This window comes from Cryptomeria japonica, chromosome 8 (assembly GCF_030272615.1).
Source record: "Cryptomeria japonica chromosome 8, Sugi_1.0, whole genome shotgun sequence".
In the NCBI taxonomy this organism is placed as follows: Eukaryota; Viridiplantae; Streptophyta; class Pinopsida; order Cupressales; family Cupressaceae; genus Cryptomeria; species Cryptomeria japonica.
The window spans coordinates 18,952,792-18,966,666 of record NC_081412.1 but is presented as its reverse complement, the minus strand read 5'-3'; the positions used below and the strand labels follow the sequence as shown (position 1 = coordinate 18,966,666).

Genomic DNA, 13,875 nt, shown 5'->3' with positions numbered 1-13,875 from the left:
CATCAGGATTTGAGCATGCCAATCCCTTCATCTGTTCTGCAGTAGATAGGGCAACAGGTTTTGCTAAAGACAACATGCGTTTATTATGCAATGACACCATTTCATTTGTTGCAAAAAGATGTTTGGATGGTAAAAAAAATGATTGTTCTGCAGAGGTGAGTGATGAACTTGATTGAGACATTAGAAGTTGCCAATCTTCAATTGTAGGTGTTGCATTTCGCAAATTTGAGAGGAGCTCATGAAAAGCAATTTGTGCAGGTTGCTCTCCAATTTGTTAGAATACTTTATCCAATGTTATAATTGTTGTGAAGGTTCACCATAGTGTCCCTCCATAAGAATTTGAAGCATACATTGGAATGTCCTTGACAGGTGGTAGCTGGCCCAAGTCACCAAATAGTATGATTGAGCGTCCTCCAAATGGGATTTGGTTATGTGTAGGGAATGCCTCATGCAACCTCATATCAATACATTGTATTAACCTACGACCAATGAAGCTCATTTCATCTATTAGAATATAATGAATGAAGTACATGCTTTCTTGGAAGCTGGCAAGTGTTTGTCCTTGGAGGGGGACCATTTCTTTGATTGGAATTCGAAGGGCAGAATGGATTGTTGAAGCTTGTATGTTGAATGCTGCAACTCCTGTTGGTGCAAGGAGTAGTAGTGGTGATTGTCCTGGTGGTGCCAATCTCATCATTGTAGACTTTATGCTCGTTATCAGGTGAGACTTTCCCGTGCCTGCAGTTCCCTGAACAATAATCTTTAGTGGTGGCTTTAAAGTATTGTGTTGTAGATGTGTAATAACCAAATCATATGCCCTTTGTTGTTGTATAGACAAGGCATATGTGGCTTGTTGATTGTAAACATGGTGGGATTGAAATGTTGTCTGATTGGAGTGTATGAAAGTAGTAGCTACAACTTTTTGTTGTGTGGGTATGTGGTGTTTTCCCCAGTCATGGCTCAAGTCAATTTCAGGTTGGCCAAGCATATCAAGTTCATCCAGTTGAATAGGAATTCCTGGGTATAAAGCTGAAAGGGCTTTCCATTCAGTAAGGAAGTCTTGTTGTATCTGTTCAGGCTCGCTTGCAGGAGTGCTAGTATCACTTTCTTCCGTTGTTGTTGAGGTTGTTCGATGTACATGCCATGGATGGTAGTTGTTGGAGAACCTCTCCCATTGTGCTTTAATTTCATCATCTGAAGAGCCAAAATCCATCTCAATGTTGCGGAATGGATGGTATAGTAATAGTTCACTCCAACAAAATGCTTGAAAATATTTGTCCTCCTTTGAAGGTATGGATGTGAATCTAGGGGAGACTCGAACTATTACAGGATTGGTTCTCTCTTTCCATTGATTGCGTTTTTGAGATGCATTGAATGACCATTTTTTAGTTACATCAATAAGACACATTCTCTCTAGATGTATAGGCCTTTCCATGTAGGTTGCCATATAATTTGGATAAGTGGTTGTTCTTGTGGGGGAGATTGAAACACGTTGGAAGTTTTTTTGGTTCACATTTAAAGAAACAAATGTTCTGCTAGAGAGGGATAGTGGTAGCTTTAGTAAAAGGTGACAAGTCTCTTGAGCTCCTATATCACGGTCAACAAGGTTCTCTACAAGCATTTTTTGAAAAGCATTAGGAGTTGGTTTATCAGGCTCAAAGTTTGTTGAAATGCGAGACAACATTTGATGATATGTCTCAGATTTGTTTTCAGCTTTAGCTGCATATTTTGCAATATATTTGATCACAGCATCTATTGAGAGAACCGGTTGACAATCTACATTGGCCCTCCATATAGAAAGTATGAATGGGTTGTGAAGATTGAGGCGGTCATCATTGCGAGCAGGGGTGTGTTTCGGTTGGCCATTTTCAACATTTGAAAGAGTAGATTTTTCTTGAATGATCCAAGGGGCTTTGTAACGACATAGAAGAGTTGTGCCCTTTCTTCGGAGGCAACTTTGGGCAATACACTTTGTATGTCGTTGAATAGAATTGACCAACTCACAATAGTCATTTGAAGCATCACTTGATTGAATCATTTTTGTGTCCATCAAGAAAGGATCATCAATAATTGATCGATGGAATGTTTGGTTTCTAAGGTCCAGTGCTCGTGGATTCCATGCAGAGACATATCTATCAATGTACTGTAGTGCATTTTGTATTGATGGAATGTGATTCCACTGCATTTTATCAATGTTTGGTGCTTCTTGTAGCCAAATGAAACCATGGATATGTGCTGAGCCTCTATGTTGCCACTAATACCTAAAAAATAAGGTGTTTAGACTACAAACTAATAAGACTTAAATTTTAAATGTAAAACTTGGCAGAGTCATACCTGTACCAGTAGTCAGTTGCGCCAAGAAGTTTTTCCAAGACCTCGACATGAAATGTTGTGAATCTATGATGCATGTAGAGTGCAGTAAGGTGGGGGTTTTGAACTATATTTTGTAATCGCCACTTTGAAGCCGCATACGGATTTGTTGGTGTGGTGGATGGCATGATTGTATGTAAGTCTGGCCATTTTGTATCTGCTGCATTGAGTGTGAAAAATAGTGTTGGGCAACCAATTTGAATTACCATATCAATAAGTTCCCTTTTGCGTTGGTTCCAGAATGGTTTCGTACCACGAATTGATGAGCTAAAACGCATAAGTTGATCAGCAAGCTTGTCATCAGGCAAGTCCTTTAATCTTTGACGAAGGGCACCAATTGTTGCAGGGAGTTCATCATGGATTTTATTTTGAACAAAAATAGATGATGTGGCTTGACTTCGATGCCGCATAATTATATTCAATATAAAGTACCTAAATCGTGGGTGTTGTCCGAACCTGTTATCATGGTATCACAGGAGATGGAGAGCATACTCATGTAGCTTAACATCTTTGGGACGTGGTTGTTTGAATGCAGCTATACCCTTTGGGAACAAAGTGGGGAATGACCTTCAGTGTTGTATTCATTAATGGGAAATGGGGAGATGGGTGACCATTGGATTATAGGAGGTGGTCTTCCTTTGCCTAGTTGTAATAAGGAGCGTACTTCTTCAACCTCTCTGCATGATGGTGGAAGGTTAGCCACAAATGAAGTAGTTGTCTCCAAATTCTCTTCAAATGGATCATCTCCTATACTTTTTTCTTGCATGAAGCTCATATCAATGGGAATTGGATTTGAAGTTGTTGCATGTAGAAGGCTAGATATGTCTGTGGGGTTAAGGGGTAAGGATATTAATGCTGCGATATCTACTTGTACATCATTGTAGTATTGGTCATATGATATCTTATATTGCAATGCATCATAAACACGTCCTCTACTTACATAGAAGTTGTATTGTTGTTGCATACCGGTTTCCCTGTTAACTATTATTATGTCCAATCCATCTACACGTCTAGGCAAATGGGATACAATTGCTGAAATATCTTGAGGAAAAGAAATAGTGTGTCCAAATATTTGAGTTGCCCCCCTCTTGCATAAGTAACTTGAAGGACAGGACTAACCCTTGCTATCAACATCTCCTCAACTTGAGTTAGTATTTGCAAACAGTATGGTTGTTCACTGGGGTCCATGTTGTTCCATTTTGAGAAGCGATGGCCATTTTTTTCTGATGCACATCTATAACAAGTATTAATTCCATTTTGTTGTCTAGTTTTAATTCCTGGATATTTTTCCATGCAAACTAGACATGTTGAAAACTTTGAAAGTTTGTCCAACATCAAGCGAAATTTGTTTCTAGCATTGCAATAATTTTGTGAAAAATTTGGGGGTGTATGCATATGACCTATTGGGATAGGTTGACTTGTATGTTCAAGTTGAGGCACATGTGTTTGTAGTTCTGTTGGATATTGGGAAGAAGAAAATATGGATGTAGAGGCTTGCTCAAGATTTGTGTGTTGGGTCTCTCACCTACTTTTGTTAATAATAATTTTCCTTCCACGGTACCTTGCACGTTGCATTTCATTTCGATGAGCTCGCTTCTCTTGCATTGTATCAATTTGTATGACCAGGGCATGGTCTGTTGAGTACCAAAGGAATGTGGTCTATCTGTGGATAATTTTTTTTTTCAAATATAAATATATAACAATATGATTGTAATACAAAATGATGACATATATCTATTTGCAAGAGTAGGTGAGTAATATAAACATAGAAAAAGAAATGCAAACATAATTTGAAATAAAATGTAAAACCATTCATAAAGATACTTAAGACATAAATTGAGAGGAGAAAAAAACAAACATATTTATCATATTAACATAGCATATGTTCATATTTTGCACATACTAATCTCTTTTTTTTAAAATAATTTTGCAATGTCAATTTCAATAAATGTTAAAGAATAATTATAATTAACAAGGGTAATCTTTTAAAAAATATAATTAAAAAGGATATGTCAAACCATTCATAGAGACAATTTTGAGATACAATGATGTGTTTCATTTGAAAAAAAAATATTTGCAATGTTAATTTATATAAATGTAAAATAAAAATTTGGAATAACATGTCTAAGTAGTACACACATTGGGTGTATAAAAAGATGTTTATTTACATCTATAAATATAGGAAAATAATAGAAGCTATCTTGCTATATATGTTTGAGGGAAAATATATTTACATTGATGGAGAAATGGAATACATAATATTGAAAAAGATAAGCAAACTGGATAGCAACCTTGAGAGAAAGTGTTTAGAGTAACTTTTAACAAGGCTTAATGGCCATAATAGTAACGTTCTGTGTTTCTTGGCCGGCAAATGGAACCATTTTGATGTTGATAGCAAAGAGAAATTGACAGTCAACAACATTGTCCAAAATGGGGTTTGCCGCATTAGGTTCTGCTAGTAGAAGTTGAAAATCTTCTGCTCCAACACCCAACAACTCTTTTGATGGTCCGTCGAAAGCAATTACTTTTAGAAGTTCCCCTATTGCATCTTGCAAGTCCATTTTAAGCATGTAGCTAAAATCACATTCTGAGATAAAAGTAGAACACTTTGGGCATTGATATGTGTTTGGTGAGCTCTCAACAACTTTTTTCTTACATTTTTTTTTGTCCACCACTTGGGGACAAGAAAGGTAGTAAAAGTTGTCCAAGTGGATTTTTTTGATAGTGGCCTTTACACAGATTTTTTTTGGCTCATTACAAAATTCATTGGTAATAGACGAAATATCTTTTGGATTTTCAAATTTGGGTGGTGGGGGTTGGTATTGTGACAAGGAAATGTAAGGTTGGTAAATCTCTTTTTTGGCATACCATTCTTGCAATGTTGAGGTTTCCAACATATTTGGATTGATTATAATTGTAGTGGAGAAGATGGTGTCAAGTGATTTTCCATTCCAAGATATAATACGTGCAGACTTGAACAAAACAACAAGAGGATTCACTTCTATGGACATATCAAGGATTTTGTTCCCTTGGAGTTGACAATGATGGCCCCAAAGTGTAACATCTATGGTACAATTAGACATGTCTATGATGGTAGCTATACATTTTATTGTCTCTGTGCCATCTCGTTTACATATAGTTGATGTGGCGGAGATGGTCAAAACTATTCCAATGACATCTACAAGGGAGTTAATAGGAAATGACTCAAGTGACTCTATGCTCTTAATATGGAAGCTATGTTTGGGTATGGTGGACTCTAAACATGTGGAAGGAGTTATTGTTGATGAGCTATGGAGGATTATTTCAAAAGGGTTTGTGGAGCTACTATATTTTGTGTTTGCCACTTTTATTAAACCATTGGATATTATATAAAGACTATCAGACTTAATAACATGGTAGAAAATATCAACAAGTTCATTAAAACAAGTCATGTGTATCTGACAGCCTAACTTGTCTACAAAATCAAACCCAAAAACTTTACCTTCACGTCCACAATTGTTATATTCATGAATTGGGCTTTTAGAAAGTGCTCGACCCTCAATGGACCATTGTTTGTGATACGGGGTCAATGTTTTAATGGAAAGTATTTGGAAAGGGGTAATGTTTGGTATTGACCATTCTGTAGAAGAAGACTCCAATGGGTCTGTAGAGTTGATGGGTGGAAGGTACGAAGTACCTTGGAGGAGAGGTGTTGGAGCTCCTATGATTGTTGCATTGTTTGAAACTATTTCCAAGCCATCAATTAAGATAGCCTTGCAATAAAATTAGATATATAATTTAGCAAGAAGTTGTATATGGAAAAATAAGAGCAAAAAAAAGATTATTGGGGAGACATGGACATACGTGTACTTGTCGAACATCTTGCAAGAATATTCTGTTAGAGTGAGAATAGAACCTTTGACTAAAGCTTCTTCCAAAACCAGGGCGATCAAATCAGTAGGAAGCAATGCAGGATGTGCGTGCACGCCATCTGAGAGCTTTAGTCGATATTTGATATTTGCAGTTTGAGGTTGTTGAATTGAGTGTATAGATATTACTTGCAAAGAAGGGTCAACAAGAGACATGCCAGCAAGAATGTTTGCAATGGCATTTGTAGTTAATTGTGCCATCATGTAGCTTGAATTTTGTCAAAGAAATTTGGCCTGTGAATTAAGTGAAATATGAGAATTAGATAGTGATAAAACAAATGTCATTCCCAAGATGTTTATAGTCAATGTAAATGGGTTGTAATAAGTACATCGAAATATGGTTAAAGAAATTGTAAGGATAAAGACTGTGCATTCTCGTGTTGTAGCAAATCTTTGTGGTCCCAAAAATAACATGAGTAAGGATATTATCGGCAACACAAACATAAATATATTATAATCACTCATATATATTTGAAATATTTTAATAACTAAAAATGAAAAATTCAATATCTTGAAACATATAATTTGTTATAAATATATAGTTAATTATTAATATATTGTATCTATTATTGTTCAAGATTTTTTATTTTTTTTTAAAAGTAATTGTAAAAGTTTAGAATTTAATTTTCCACTTAATAAGTCAAAATGAAAATGAGTACAAATGTAATAAAGTAGAATTTTAATCTGTTGAGTTTCAAAGCATTCTACAAAATGACTTGAGTGATATATGTAGTATGGGATCTATTGTTTTGTATCTAGGACTATAACGATGGAGTTCTTTCAATTGTAATGATGTTAATATTGTCCATTTTGCCTAAAATAATTCAATAACAATATTTAAGAAGAAAGTTCATTAAATAAACAAGTCTTATAAAAATATTACTCATTTACATATTGTGTCCAGAATTTACTTTGATGCATTATATATAGTGTCAAGAATTTACATTGATAGATATAAGTTGGTTCCATGGTAGGGAAAATAGGAGTTACACTATTTTTTTTGACTATTTATGTACATAGATCTATATAGATACCTTGCACTGTATTTACATACTAAGAAGTCAAAATAACCAATCACATATTTCTCAAATACATTTCATATGTTGCAATGATTTTGGAGGCGTCATCAATTGAATAGTGTCTATCCTCAAATAACTCTTTCAAGAAATCACATAGTCCTTCTAATTGTATGCAAGTGGCTTGGAATGTTGATACTGCCTCTTGAAGTTTTTCAATATCCAATTCTTGAACAAGGGGTGTTGCTTGGCATGCAATTTTGAATTTATGTGCAATATGATGACAGGTATTTGACATAGTTGAAGCAAGTTGTTGGACATCGGTTCCAACAAATTCTGCTTGAGTCATAGAAACACATGATTCTGCTTCCATAGTTGTTTCATCCACTGGCATTAACGGGCTTTGTATACTATTTGTTGTATCTCCACTATAGACTTGAATGATTTCATGGTTATTTGTATGGTTAGACATTTCCTGGGAGGAATGAATAAAAAGAAGCATAAGTGGTTTGAATCAAAGGAAAATAATTGAAATTAATTTCATAATTAGTTTGAAATAAATATGAAAATTCAAAGATAGAGAAACAACAACATATAAAAACTAAATATGATTATGTTGGATTTATAGCTCCTACTTGGTTGTTATTGTTTATTACATTTCATTAATTAATACTGTGAAATCCAAATTTTAAAAATAAAAATAAAAATAGTATTAAATAATGAAGAAACTAAATTTAGTTTTATAAATAAAACATTAATCTTGCTATTTATGAGTAATAAATACACTGTAATTGTATATTAAAAGATAAAACTAAAATAAATATGTCAGTTATAAAATAATGTTGTTAATGCAAAAAAAGTCTAAATGTAGAATTGATAGCTCGAAATCAACTAACAAGGATGTAAACATGAATGAAATATAAACATCTAAATTAGGAAGATGAAAAGACTTCATTATTAACAGGATCATGTTATGATAAAGAGAAAGGGAGAGAGAAAGGGGGAGAGATAGACGACAAAAGAGCAAAAGAGAGGGGGGGTATAGAGAGAAGTAGAGGGAGAGATAAAGAGAGAGAAGAGAGAGAGATAGATAGATATGCAAGAGATAAATACATAATTCTGGAGAGAGAGAAAGAGAGGGAGATAATGAGAGAGGAATAGAGAAAGATAAGATGAATACATCAAGTCACATATAAAGAGGGAGATAGATGGGGGTAGAGAGAGATGGAGAGATTAGCGAGATGGAGAGGGAAATATGGAAGAAGAAATATGGAGAGATAGATATAGAGATAAAGAGGCAAATAGATATTGATATAGAGGTAGACATGAAGATTTAAAGAAATAGAGGAATGAGACAAATAGATGGAGAGATAGATAGAGGTAAAGGATGAGATAAAATTGTAGGACATTTAACAAAAAACTTAATAGAGAAGTGATAGCTTCAAATCAATTATACATCCACTTACATGGATCCAAACATGATTGGAACTAAACATTTGAATTGAGAACAAATTAAATACCCCTTTTTTTATGGGCAAGTAAAAAAAAAGCATGTCGAAAGAGAAGAAAGCAATACAATTTGCAGTGAAGCCAAAAAAAAGGGCAAAAAGTGACCAAGCAACAGACGTTTTTAGGAAAAGATGGTGAAATCTAAAACAAGGCGAAATGTGTGAACGTGAAATGTAGTATAGCAGAGGTGGCAAACATGGCATATTTGCATGGTTTCAAGTTTCAATTATAGGGCGTGTGTGTATACAGGTAAGCGAAAGTTGCATTTTCTCAATATCAAATGTAACCTAAAGCTGTGAGGGAGCTTGATGTTAATTATAGATTTTTTATTTTTTTTGCATACATTTGTGGAGTACATAAATCAATATTTCAAAAACATAATTTTCACAATCCATAATGTTATTGTGCATTGCTTCTAGTTTTTATTGTGCAATTTCTTTTATAGGATATTTCAAATCAAACTCCATGATTCATCATCAAAGTTAGAAAACAGGACAAGAAAAGAGAAATGAATGATTGTTAACAAACCAATGAAGATTATAAGAGGAGAGGATTGAGTGGGTATGAGAACCAAAAAGACAAGTGAGAGAATGGAAAAATCTTATATTGACTTAAAATATGAAAAGAGAACAACTAAATAATCAATTCATAAAATTAGAAATCTAATTCATAAAATCTTAAATAAAAATTTGCAACAAATTGTTTAAAAATTATTTTAAAACTAATTCATCTCCATTACATATATATTTGCAAACACAATTTAATAAATAAAATATCAAATGAAATAAATTTATTTTAAATCAAAGAATTCATAGACTAAAATTTTTATACAACCAAACACTTTATTAGTCCTCTTAAAAGTTTGGAAGTGAAATCCTACTTGATTGCCTCAAGGTGGTTTTTTGGGTGATAAATGAATTTTCTTAAATGCATTGAATCTTCCTACAAGGAATAGATGTTATTAGTTCCTCCTGCGGGGAACTATAGCGAAGGCTTCAAAATTTAAACACTGATTAAACTTTATGCTTGCAGCCAATCCAAATTCATCTTTTTTTTCAAGATATATTTCGGTTTGCTAGTTTCTTAAGTCAAGTTGCCTATTTTTCAACATAAATATAAATTAAAAAAAAATTGGCACATTGTGATTGGCTTGGTCATACGGTTGCAGGATAGTAGTAAATATTTATCAATTCCGAATATAAGAAAACACACATCCTTCCAAGACACTCCTCTGTCCAAGATGAAGATTTTTCTCAAATCGAGGTATAGAGCTATTTGCGTGGCATGAAATCATGCAGACAAAGAATTTGTAATGCATAGATGTTTTCATTATGGAGGATTATGCGAAAAGCCGATGTTCAAGAAAGATGAAGCCCAAGCAATAGCTCAGTGGTTCTACGAATCTTACAGATCCTCACAACAAGAATTCTTCGTTTTCACAAGAAAATGAAAAAAATCCCAAATGTGAGTGGCATGATCAAGAAAGACGAAATACATATGTACTGTTTTGCTTCATAATTGAGATGTCCTTCAAAGTGTCATAGAGAATTCTATTCCAGAATGAGGATGAAGAGGATTCTGGTTGAGGTATTTCTCAAAATTTGATTGAGTTTTCATTTCCAATGCTTGCCCAATAATCATGCCAGAAATGACCGCCCTTCTCATTTTGTTTTCTATAGCATTTTTTTGAAGTTGTCTTGGCATTCAATGTCCTCAATCCACACAAATATATTTGGGTCTGTTTTTTATTTATTTATGGGTTCTATAGGGTAACTATTTTTTCTCAGGCTAATTTGAGAAGCTTTAGCCTATCATCCCTTGGTTCACTCTACAAATTATAATAACACGCCTTTGGGAGTGTTTTGGAATTGTAAGGTTTCTGTTAGTGTTTACATGCCTTTGGGAGTGTTTTCGAATTGTACGGTTTCTGTTAGTGTTTACACATATTCTAATCAGATTCTGGATGTTGCTTTTTCACTGTATCCTTGGTGTAATTATTTTGAGCACAATGTTAACTATTCATTTGTAACAATTTTATTAGGTGTTGGACCTGTTAGTATCATTTTGATTTCTATTTTTTCCTTCTGGCAGATAACTAATTAATTTTTTGGCTGTGTAGACTGTTTGCCAGCAATCCAATACTATTAATACCATGGGAAGTTTACCACCACTCACTGCTAATGCAATTGCACTTACTGAAAAGAAAATGGACATGACACTTGGTAGGTTGAAAGGTGTTGTTGTTACAAGATTTCTACAACTGTTGTTGTTTGTCAAAGAAAACTAAGCCAAAGATAAGGAAGCAGCGAACCTCAGTAGGTAAAACAGTACTTGTTTGATGGCCAGGGTTTTCATTTTTCTTCAAATTTCCATCTGTTGTTTTAGTTGATTTCAGTACTGAGAACATATGAACCTGTACAGAATAAGAGCCAGCGACCTTTTCCAAACAAATATGGTGCAAGGGATGGTGTGTCCAAAGCCCACGTCCAACAATTAGTGGCTGCAAGATCTTCAGCTCTTAGACAGGTAGAACTTAATACACTGTTAATTGTATGTATGCCTGTGATGATTTAATTGAATGTTATTATAAATGCATGTTTTCTTGGTTGTAGGCAAAGCTTGCGGACATGAGGTCAAGGAATGGAAATAATCAGTTTCCAGCTATGAAAGAAGCAGCAAGAAGGATAGCTGTTGCAAGATCCGTCCAGTGGAACAAGAGAAGGTATTCTTTTTCTGAAAATATAAATAATTTAATTTGTTGATACTTGCAAAACTGTGCATGTATGTAATAAGATCTTCTTTCTATTTACAAAGCTGGGTGTAATTTTATGTAACAGGTAATGTGATTACCGTTTATACTGGTATATGGCAAGTTTCTGTGAAGCTCATTTAAGTATATGGCAAGTTGCAGTTGGTTACTTTCATCTCTAAATCATCAATCAACATCCTAATTGAGCCACAGGATTTTCAACCAGAATAACTTGAAGAACCACATCACAGATATGTAGTGGCTTCACAGTATAATTTGAAACCAAGGAATTTTGAGAACTGAGTTGGTTTATTGAATTTGTAACCTCAGCTATTTTTTCAAAAGACCCAATTATGGGAACTTAAATTGCTTCCTGAGTGCACAATTCCAATTGTCCTTGCACAATATTCACCTAAGGTATTTTGTTTTGCAAAATTTCTTCTCTTTTCAGTGGCGGCAATGGACTGGATGAGAATTATTTTGAATTTTGAGCCTTTTATTAATGTGATCTATTCAAAATTCATTGCTTTCATTTGAACACTTCTTTCAACAAGAATTGAGGTGATATGTTCTGTATATGGCAGGTTGGTTTCTAGTAAACAGATATGATTTCAAGCTAAAGAGAGAGAGAGTAGAATTCAACTGACAGTCAAAACATGCAAGATTCACAGTATAACATTTTGTTGGTGAGTATGGGTTAATAATAATGAGTTTCAATACTATAAAAGTAGGTTTCTTGCAAAAACGTGCTTTAAGAGGTGATGTTTTTTTTTGTGGAGGAATTGACCTGTGGAATACCTAGCTATGGTAATAACAAGAAGTCATTTTTTGAGAGTTTTTGAAGTTTAGTGTATGGATAATTAGGGTTTTTATTATCTATTCCAGCATATTAACTTAGAAATATAAGTATTCAAATAATATGATACAAAAAAATGCACAATATAATTTATTCTCATAGCCTATACATTATGATTTAATTGTGTCTTTTAAGTTTCTTAAAGGATTTCAAAGGTAGCATCAAATGCCTCATTACAAAAAAAAAGTTTTTTCTTAACCATAATATGAAGTTTTATAAACACAAAACTTAACCAAGCATGGACACAGTTTGCAATAATTGTTTGAAAGGAAAGAGAAGAAATTGCATAAACTTTATAAGCACACATTGGAAAACAACAAAATGTTAAACTCATAGCAAAACAATCCACAGATATGTGTACATTCAATTTTTTTAAAGCAAGGTAAAAACCTGTTTAATAGTGTCTGCAATGTTTGACTGTCAGCTCTCTCCTGCAGCTAGCTGGTAGATGCAATCTTCTGTATCAGAGAACTGGTGCTTGTTGGACGGTGCTTGGTGGAAGTGAATTAAAGGGGTGCGTTTGAGAGCTATAAATAATGATAGATGTTTTATCACAAAGAATATTTTATTGCAACAGATATTTCATAACATATATTTTATTGCATACAATAAATATGCTGCAACTACCTGGTGCACCGTCGGTAGAAAGAATGGTTGAATGTGGTAAGAACATCGAACGATAAGACTTGTTTGCATTGGTTGTTCTCCTCAGTTGCCACAATATCTACTATCTTATAGCCAGGTCTGCATCGCATTCATGCAAAAAATATCTTCCTTTCCGCATCTTTTAAATGCACGAAAAGACTTGCTAAGTGGAATTCTCGAGAAATCAAGGAGTTAATATTTTTTACCTTCCTTTCGAATCAAGGAGTTAACAATTAGTTCCAATAATTACTTTAAGTAAGTTTTTTTTTGTTTGGTAAGAACTTTGCTTGTTTTCATCAATATTTTATCAACTCTCATGCTTAATTTGGGCATTGCATTTATTTTGGGTAGGATAGGTTAATGTTATTTTAGCTTGTTCTTGCATGCTGAAAACTTCATGTACACAAAAATAAAGATAATCAAATCATGGTCCAACATTATATGTCTACAAAAAGAAACTAGAAGCATTATATAGAAAACAATGAATTTGAAAACATCATATAAAATCAAATCTCATATGTTTATATTCATATTATAGTGTACATCATAAGATGATTCTATAACCAAGGATACAATAAGGAAGCAACACTAATGAACCTTATACATAATTTCAATGGATAAAAATAAGTCAATTTTGAAATTATTATTTTTTCACCTTCTTTCATCCATACCTAATATGTATTAAACACTAATGATAAATAATAAGGGAGGTAAAAGAAGGTTGTGACAATTATAGCATCTAAAAATAAATTTTAGAAGAAACTCTATAGGATATAGTTTTGCTTTTCATAAATTATAAGAAATATATATTTTAAGCAATAG

The 13,875-nt window shown here is 33.6% G+C and overlaps 1 protein-coding gene and 1 long non-coding RNA gene across 4 annotated transcripts; one reads left to right on the top strand and one right to left on the bottom strand.

The window, feature by feature from the left end:
- Positions 1 to 313: 313 nt before the first annotated feature.
- On the bottom strand, positions 314 to 2,185 carry LOC131857481 (uncharacterized). Its single transcript, XM_059210125.1, has one exon. The coding sequence runs from the start codon at positions 2,183 to 2,185 to the stop codon at positions 314 to 316; it is 1,872 nt and encodes a 623-aa protein (XP_059066108.1).
- A 7,827-nt stretch (positions 2,186 to 10,012) lies between these two features.
- On the top strand, positions 10,013 to 13,272 carry LOC131857448 (uncharacterized). 3 transcript variants are annotated; one of them, XR_009358744.1, is made up of 7 exons: positions 10,013 to 10,390; positions 10,923 to 11,122; positions 11,225 to 11,329; positions 11,416 to 11,525; positions 11,641 to 11,969; positions 12,137 to 12,238; positions 12,846 to 13,271. It is a non-coding gene; the product is annotated as an uncharacterized LOC131857448 (long non-coding RNA). The 3 variants fall into 3 exon arrangements; XR_009358746.1 differs by having other exon boundaries at positions 10,013 to 10,267; positions 11,641 to 12,238; positions 12,846 to 13,272; XR_009358745.1 differs by having other exon boundaries at positions 11,641 to 12,238; positions 12,833 to 13,272.
- The last annotated feature ends 603 nt before the right edge of the window (positions 13,273 to 13,875 follow it).

What these genes read in the sequence shown, in the direction of transcription:
- LOC131857481 (XM_059210125.1), bottom strand. Translation starts at nt 2,185, where the DNA reads ATGCAGTGGAATCACATTCCATCAATACAAAATGCACTACAGTACATT.